The sequence below is a fragment of the Labeo rohita genome, unplaced genomic scaffold, assembly GCF_022985175.1.
Source record: "Labeo rohita strain BAU-BD-2019 unplaced genomic scaffold, IGBB_LRoh.1.0 scaffold_2188, whole genome shotgun sequence".
Taxonomy (NCBI): Eukaryota; Metazoa; Chordata; class Actinopteri; order Cypriniformes; family Cyprinidae; genus Labeo; species Labeo rohita.
In genome coordinates this window covers 191-9,387 of record NW_026128427.1, presented here as the reverse complement: position 1 = coordinate 9,387, position 9,197 = coordinate 191, and the positions used below count along the sequence as shown (strand labels likewise).

At 36.8% G+C, this 9,197-nt stretch overlaps 1 protein-coding gene across 1 annotated transcript; it reads left to right on the top strand.

The window, feature by feature from the left end:
- Positions 1–2,948: 2,948 nt before the first annotated feature.
- On the top strand, positions 2,949–8,931 carry LOC127159463 (ribonuclease inhibitor). Its single transcript, XM_051102274.1, has 6 exons — positions 2,949–3,005; positions 3,147–3,322; positions 7,472–7,636; positions 7,886–8,059; positions 8,291–8,464; positions 8,737–8,931. The coding sequence occupies exons 1-6, from the start codon at positions 2,949–2,951 to the stop codon at positions 8,909–8,911; spliced, it is 921 nt and encodes a 306-aa protein (XP_050958231.1). The 3' UTR covers positions 8,912–8,931.
- The last annotated feature ends 266 nt before the right edge of the window (positions 8,932–9,197 follow it).

The window sequence follows — 9,197 nt, the reverse complement described above, 5'->3', positions numbered from 1 at the left end:
ACTGCTCCGCCTGCTTACCTAATCCGCTCGTGTTTTTGGACTATTCTCTACGTATCTCCTGTGATATTCTGTTTGCTCCTGTTTGACCCTGCCTGTCTGACCATGTCTTTGCCTCGTCCATTAAATAAAAGCTCGTGATTTGGATCCGCCCGCCTCTCGTCTCTCTCACTCCCTGTTACAATATGTGAGATATGTATTTGCTGAGTTTAGGTTCATTTTTGTGAAGCGCTCCTGTTAAGACGACAAAGCACATCATGTTTGTGTTATTTTATTTTATAAATACAATATAATTGTGTGCACAAATACAAGTAGACCATTTAAGTTCTGAATGATGTATTACTCTTACTTTTATGAGCAAAAATGACGGAATATTTTAAATAGTTTCCACTCAAAAAAAAAAATGCAAGTGATCACACTGGTGCCTCCATGTCCTGCAAAGAGGCTTCAGCTTCCACTCTCCACACAAACGATTGAATATGTGCCTGATAGCGCACATTTATCTAGGTTTGACGTTTAAACTAACTAATTTTGTACTGTATATTTTAGGCAAGTCGTGATGATTTAAAAAGGCAAAATTGAAACAGACTATGATCAGTCTTCAGCTAACCGGTCGTTACTTTAAAAAAACAAACAAACCAAAAAAAAAAAAAATATATAAAAAAAAAAAATAATATATATATATATATATATATATATATATATATATATATATATATATATATATATATATATATATATATATATACAGTACTGTGCAAAAGTTTTAGGCCACTAGTATTTTCACCAGCTAAAAAATTGTTTAAAGTAAGTTATTTCTATCTTTTGCTGTAGTGTGTCAGTAAAAAATATCTGTATATATATAATTATAATTATAAATAAATATAAAAATATCTATATAAATATGTGTATATATATATATATATATATATATATATATATATAATTATTATTATTATTATATTATATATTTTTTTTTGGTTTGTTTGTCTGTTTTTTTAAAGTAACGACCAGTTAGCGGAAGACTGATCATAGTCTGTTTCCAAAAAAAAAAAAAAAAAAAATGCTTTAAATGTTTTTTTTTTTTTTTTTTTTTTCTAAATTTGCTTAGGCTAATAAAAAAATGAAAAGAAATATAATTACTTTGCCATTACATATACAACTGAACTATTTTAATAGCTGAAACAGTAGTACAAGCTGTTTTGGGAAAAGGGGGAAAAAAGATTGGCTCGGGCTGAGAATTCTGATAAGCTGTTGGACAAGGTTAATTAATTCATTTTTGTGAACAAAGAAAACATCATGATATGTAATATATGTAATATGTATGTAAATTAAAGCTGCAAGCAGTGATGAAAGGGCCCCTCGCACCCGGCTCACCGCCGATCGGAGGCGAATGGTGGGCACTATGCTTTTCACATAGTAAATTTAGGAGGAATATGTCAAAGTCATTTATATGTGCCAAACTTCCTGCTGCCAGTTGGTGGCGCTATGTCTATAACTGAATATTGGCATGTAGATGTGTTTAGGCCAGAAGTTTTGTCAAATATATGAAGTTTGGTGCAGATTGAACACAGTATGCTTGAGCTAGTGTAAGACATTACATATCTTGCTGCCAACAGGTGGCGCTATGATTATATCTGAATATTGGTCTTTAGATGTCTTCAGGCAAGTACTCTTACCAAATATGTGAAGTTTGGTTCAGATCAGACATTGCATGTTTAAGTTAATGTAAAATAAGTCATTTCCTGTTGCCAATAGGTGGCGCTATGATAATAACTGAATATTGGCCTCTAGATGTGTTCAGGCCAGGACTCTTATCGAACATGTGAAGTTTGGGGCAGATCGGGCATTGTATGGCTGAGTTATAACAGCTTCTATTCCCATGGCGAAACATCGAACTTTGTCAGGCCGCCACGGACACGCCCTTCAACGAAAACTCAAGATCTTCACAATTTAACATCGCAAAGGCCTTTAGATTAGACTGACCATATATAATGTTGATTTCATGAAATCTGTAGGAGGAGTTTCTCACAGCGTAAAACATGTCACTTCCTGTTACCAGCAGGTGGCGCTATAACTATACCTGAATATGGTCATGGATATGTGTTCAGGACCAGACTCTTATCAACATGTGAAGTTAAGATCAGATATTGTATGGCTGAGTTATAACAACTTCCTTTTTCATGGCGAATCATCGAAGTTTGACAGGCTGCCACGGACACGCCCTCCAGTGAAAACTCTAGATCTTCGCAATTTAACGTCACAAAGGCCTTTAGATTAGACTGACCAAATTTGGTGTTGATCTGAATAAATCTCTAGGAGGAGTTCGTTCAAGTACGATGCCTGGAAATGGCAAAAATGAGACAAAATTTGCTGGAAAAATAAAAAATAACCGACTTCCGGTTGGTTTTCGGATTTTGCCCCAAGAGACTTTTTTGTAGGTATTGGTGTGTTACATGTGTGTACCAATTTGCATACACGTACGTGAAACGTAGCTCAAGGCGCACTCCGCTGAAAGTGTATAGGTGGCGCTATCGAGCCATTTTGCCACACTCACTTCTGAAACCCATATCAGATGTAAATTTTCGCCGGTTCTGGTGCGTGTGCAAAGTTTCATGACTTTTCGTGCATGTTTAGGCCCTCAAAAATGCGATTCATTTTGGAGAAGAAGAAGAAGAATAAAAATAATAATAATAATAATAAACAGAGCAATTCCAAGAGGGTCCTCGCACCACCGGTGCTCGGGCCCTAACTACAGAAATTAGGTTGTTTCATTGACAAAGTGACAAAAAAAAAAAAGATAAAAAATTTGTAATGCATGTATTTTTTCCACTGTTTTCTCTCACCTAATAGAGAATAGCTAATAATGTATTTGTTAACCACACTCAGAATTGCACTTAGTAAAACTGTCAACAGTTTTAATGAGTTGGGGGGAGGAGGCTAAGGTTTTCATGGTTTCAGAGTGCTGTTGGCCCTTCTTGTTAAGCAACGTGACATTGGTGGTCAAGGTGAGATCCTCCGTAATGTACACCCCCAGGAATTTAATGCTGCTGCCTCTCTCCACAATCGAGGTCGAACATCAGTGGACGTTCGCCAATAGAGTTTCTTCTGAAGTTCATCACAACCTCTTTTGTCTTACCCACATTTAGGGACAGGTTGTTATCACCACACCATTTTTCATTGTTGTTGCTGATGAGGCCTACCACAGTCGTGTCATCAGCGAACTTGATGATGTGGTTGGAGCTGAACTTGGCAGTGCAGTCGTGGGTCAGCAGCGTAAAGAGCAGCGGGCTGAGAACACAGCCCTGTGGGGCACCTGTGCTCAGTGTGGTAGTGCTCGAGGTGTTGCGGCCAACACAGACTGACTGAGGTCTTCCAGTTAAGAAGTCCAGGATCTAATTACAGAGGGAGGTGTTTAGGCCCAGCAGGTTTAGTTTGTGGATGAGCTGCTAATACAGGTCATTTTTTTCATTGAAGACATAATATGTTCAACTAACAAATTCAACTCAAAGTGTGAAACTCGTGTATTAAATGAATTCAGTGCACACAGACTGCAGTAGTTTAAGTCTTTGGTTCTTTTAATTGTGATGATTTTGGCTCACATTTAACAAAAACCTACCAATTCACAACAAATCTCAACAAATTAGAATACTTCATAAGACCAATAAAAAAACATTTTGGGTGAATTGTTGGCCTTCTGGAAAGAATGTTCATTTACTGTATAGTACTCAATACTTGGTAGGGGCTTCTTTGGCTTTAATTACTACCTCAATTCGGTGTGACATGGAGGTGATCAGTCTGTGGCACTGCTGAGGTGGTATGGAAGCCCAGGTTTCTTTGACAGTGGCCTTCAGCTCATCTGCATTTTTTGGTCTGTTGTTTCTCATTTTCCTCTTGACAATACCCCATAGATTCTTTATGGGGTTCAGGTCTGGTGAGTTTGCTGGCCAGTCAAGCACACCAACACCATGGTGCCTTGACCCCAGCCTCAGTCCATTCCTTGTGAAGTTCACCCAAATTCTTGAATCGATTTTGCTTGACAAGCCCCTCAAGGCTGTGGTTTTCTTGGTTGGTTGTGCATATTTTTCTTCCACACTTTCTCCTTCCACTCAACTTTCTGTTAACATGCTTGGATACAGCACTCTGTGAACGGCCAGCTTCTTAGGCAATGAATGTTTTTGCCTCCTTGTGAAGGGTGTCAATGCTTGTCTTCTGGACAACTGTCAAATCAGTCTTCCCCATGATTGTGTAGCCTAGTGAATCAAACTGAGAGACCATTTTGAAGACTCAGGAAACCTTTGCAGGTGTTTTGAGTTGATTAGCTGATTGGCATGTCACCATATTCTAATTTGTTGAGATTGAATTGGTGGGTTTTTGTTAAATGTGAGCCAAAATCATCACAATTAAAAGAACCAAAGACTTAAACTACTTCAGTCTGTGTGCACTGAATTTATTTAATACACGAGTTTCACAATTTGAGTTGAATTACTGAAACTTTTCCCAGACATTCTAATTTATTGAGATGCACCTGTATTTAATGATGCATTTATGTTTAGTGTTGGGGAAAGTTACTTTTAAAAGTAATGCATTACAATTTTGTTTTACCCCCTGAGAAAGTAACTAATTACGTTACTTAAAATTACTTTCCATAAAAAGTAATTAATATAAAACAATTCTAATGTAAAAGCCCTTTTACACTAAAAGTGAAATTAATTCACTTCAGGCTGAAAGAAAAGTACATTTACGCAGGAAATCACTCTTCAGCTATAAAAAAAATGAAGCACAAATGTTAGTTTATCTAAAGTAATTTTTGCTTATTAGTATGGTTGAATTGCATCATCGAAGGTCAGCGCTATGATTGTAATGGAATATTGCCCTATATATGTGTTCAGGCCAGGACTTTTATCGAACATGTGAAGTTTGGGGCAGATCAGAGATTGTATGTTTGAGTTACAACAACTTCCTGTTTCATGACATTAATAGCATGCATTGGCACTTAGTAAGTGTTTCTAGCATGTTTAGCACAATATGGCATATTTTGCTGTGCTTTTAATAGTCCATCACAGTGTTAAACATGTCACTTCCGGTTGCCAGCAGGTGGCTGGCAAACGGAATCTGTCAAACAGACACAATTTTAGCCAATAAAACTAGCATGTTTAGCACAATATGGCATATTTTGCTGTGCTTTTAATAGTCCATCACAGTGTTAAAGATGTCACTTCCGGTTGCCAGCAGGTGGCGCTATGACTATAACTAAATATGAGCATGTAGATATCTTCAGGCCAGGGCTCTTATCAAACATGTGAAGTTTGAGGCAGATTGGACATTGTTTGCATGAATTACAACAACTTCCTGTTTGGAAGCATGTTTGAGCATGTTTTTAGCAAGTTTAGTACTCAATGGATTATTTTAGTGTGTTGCTAATAGTGCATCACATTGTTAAACGTCACTTCCTGTTGACAGTAGGTGGCGCTATGACTATAACTGAATATTGGCACGTAGAAGTGTTCAGACCAGGACTTTTATCAAACATGTTAAGTTTGGGGCAGATTGGACATTGCTTGCCTGAGTTACAGTAACTTTCTGTTTCATTGCATTAATAACATGGTTTAGCACTTAGCTTAGGGTTGCTAACAAGTTTTAACATGTTTATAACATGTTGCTACCCTATTTAACACTTGTTGATACTTTTTAAAATGTTGCTAGGCGTCCATAACAGTATTAAACATGTTATTTCCTGTTGCTAGCAGGTGGCGCTATGACTATAACTGAATATGGGCATGAGCATGTGTTCAGATCAGGGCTCTTATCAAACATGTTAAGTTTGGACATTGTATGCCTGAGTTAGAGTAGCTTCCTGTTTCATTGTATTATTAGCATACTTTAGCATATTAGCTAAGTGTTGCTAGCATGCTTTACTATGTTTGAAGCATGTTGAATATTAAGTTTGGGACAGATTGGACATTGTATGCATGAGTTACAGCACTTTTCTTTTTCTTTGTATTAATAGCATGCATTAGCTCTTAGCTAAGTGTTGCTAGCATGTTTAAGCATGATTGTAGCATGTTGCTAGCCTATTTAAAACTTGCTAATGCTTTTTAATATGTTGCTAGGAGTCCGTAACGGTGTTAAACATGTCACTTCCTGTTGTCAGCAGGTGGCGCTTTGACTATAACTGAATATGGGCACTGACATGTGTTCAGGACATGAATGTCATCACACCTGTGAAGTTTGAGGCAGATCAGACATTGTTTGCTTAAGTTACAACCACTTCCTCTTTCATGGCGACATGTCGAATTTGTCAGGCCACCACGGACACGCCCCTTAACGAAAACTCAAAATCTTCGCAATTTAACATTGCAAGGGCCTTATGATAACACTCAGCAAATTTGAAGATGATCGGATAAAAACTGTAGGAGGAGTTCGTTAAAGTACAAGGCCTGAAAATGGCATAAACTGCACAAAAATCGTACAGGAAATTCAATATAACGGACTTCCTGTTGGGTTTAGGATGTTGTACCAGGAGACTTTTTTTGTAGGTATTGGTGTGTTACACGTGTTTACCGAGTTTCGTAAATGTATGTGAAAAGCAGCTCGAGGCGCACTCCGTTGAAATTTTATAGTTGGCGCTGTCGAGTCATTTTGCCACACCCACTTCTGAAAACCATATCAGATGTAAATTTTCGCCAGGACTGACGCGTGTGCAAAGTTTTGTGAGTTTTTGAGCATGTTTAGGCCCTCAAAAAGACTTTTCATTTTGGAGAAGAAGAAGAAGCGGAATAATAATAAACGGAGCAATTCCAATAGGGTCCTCGCACTGCAGTGCTCGGGCCCTAATAAACGGAGCAATTCCAATAGGGTCTTCGCACTGCAGTGCTCGGGCCCTAAATATATTTTAATCTAAGATGTGATTTTGGTAATCTTGATTTTTTTTTTTTTTTTGATATGTTTGTTGGCTAGTAGAAATTCTGAATGGCTGTTAAATGTAAAAAAATAAAAATTAAAAGCTATAACATGAATTTGGAAGTTTCACTTTATTTTACATTCATGCAAATTCCAACATTTTTTGGCAGATGATGTTAAAAGATTTCACCATATTTGTGCAATAAAGTGTTTATAAACCTGTTGTGAACTAAATACAGAAACGAAAAGGTCACTGTGTAGTTTTCCACCAAAATAACAGCCTAGGGCTTGACATTCAAAAGTAAAGACATTAAGATGATTTAAGACTTGTATCATTCCTTCCTTCAAAATGGAAATCCTTTTCCATGCTGCTTGTTCTATGCAGCATTGTAAGTATGGTTTAGGCTTAAATATAATACTGTAAAATACAAAATATTATTATAATTATCTTTTTTTTTTTTTTTTGTTCACAGTATGATTATCATGAAAATATTAGTGGATAAAAGAATTAGCTAGAGCTGCTGTTTGTGTAATTGTATGTATGGCTTAATTTTTGTTCTCTCTTCTACAGGTTCAAGTGCATCAGTATTACAGATGAAGGTTGTGCTGCTCTGGCCTCAGCGTTTCATTCAAGCCTCAGAGAGCTGGATCTGAGCAGGAATCAAATAGGAGACTCTGGAGTGACAGAAATCTCCAGTCTGCTGAGAAATTCACAGTGCACACTACAGATACTCAGGTCTGAATTTGATTAATCTAAACATGAATCAATGTAAAGCTCCAGCTGGTCTGTAAACTGGTGCTGTGTCACAAGGAATGGATCAGTAATGTGAAATTGGTGTGTTGGTGTAGATACATTTATAAAATAATGACGAACAGATTGCTTTTTTGAGATAATGGAACATGTTAATATCCTAATGGTGTAATAAATGCTAAAAATCTTGTTTTTGTGTGTGTGTGTGTGTGTGTGTGTTTTGTCTTTTTGTAGACTTTCAGACTGCAGTATCACTGAAGAAGGTTATAAAGCTCTGGCTTCAGCTCTGAGATCAAACCCTTCACACCTGATAGAGCTGGATCTCACAGGAAATGATCCTGGACAATCAGGAGTGAAGGAGCTCAATGATTTACTACAGGATGGACTCTGTTCATTAAAGACCATCAGGTGAAAAAAAAAAAAAAAAAAAAAACCTTAAAATATTTAAAAATGATCCACAGATGTGAAATCAGCTGTATGAAAATAGATAGAAGGGTCAAATGCACCATTGTTGAATAGGAATGACATGAACTGGAATTAAATAGCAGTTCAGAGAAATTCAACAGACACACAACAGAATTTGTGGCAAAAATAATCCAAAAATATAAATGATGTGAAATCCTTATCTGCTTCCTGTAGGTTTTTGAAAAGTCCTGCTGCAGAGGAAGCGTGTGAGTATCTCACTGGAGTTCTGGGTAAAAGTCCATTACTACTGAAAGAACTGGATCTGAGTGGAGATAAATTAGGAGATCTGGATGGGGAGAAACTCTCTGCTCTTTTGATGGACTCTCATAGCAAACTGGAGAAAATAATGTGAGTGAACATGATTTATACATTGAAACCTCTTTGATTATTCATTATTAAAGACTGTCAGTCACATGTGTAATCAGATATGAAGAGCTGTTGATCTGATGTGTGTTGAATATGTGCTGAATAATAATAATCAAGCATTGCGTTAGTTCAGGCAGAACACGTCAGTCAAGCTCACATCAGCTGATACTGCCAACACTAACAGTATGCAATATAACTGTAATAAATATACATGATGAAAGTGGTCCTGACTGAAATGCTGTTTTTGTGTTCAGGCTGAATAATTGTGAGCTGACAGAGAAAAGCTGTTCAGTTCTAGCTACTGTTCTCTCCTCCAAAACCATCCTGAAAGAGATGAACCTGAACAACAGTCGTCTGCTGGATTCAGGAGTCAAAGAGATCTGTGAGGGACTGAAGAATCCTGTGTGTGAGCTGAAGATACTGAAGTGAGTACATTTCACCAACAGCTACACTCAACACCACAGCAGTGAGATCAATATTGCACACTGGCTGATGATGGGAATATCATATATGTAAAAATATATATTTACATTAGAATTTAGTTTATTTCGACGCAGAATGTCACATAAAAGATGTTTACATACAGGATCCTGTTCAAAAGTTTACATATACTTGATTTTTTTTTACTTTTTATTTTTTCAAAATTTTTATTCAGATTTAGTTTAACATCAGAAACGTATATATCAAATACATTTTTCAACTTCATAAATATATT

Excerpts from the sequence above, each read along its gene's own strand:
- LOC127159463 (XM_051102274.1), top strand. The coding sequence starts at position 2,949 with ATGGTTTCAGAGTGCTGTTGGCCCTTCTTGTTAAGCAACGTGACATTG. Across the intron at positions 3,323-7,471 it reads CTGTGGGGCACCTGTGCTCA|GTTCAAGTGCATCAGTATTA; the intron begins GTGTGGTAGTGC and ends TCTCTTCTACAG. Across the intron at positions 8,465-8,736 it reads AGCAAACTGGAGAAAATAAT|GCTGAATAATTGTGAGCTGA; the intron begins GTGAGTGAACAT and ends TTTTGTGTTCAG.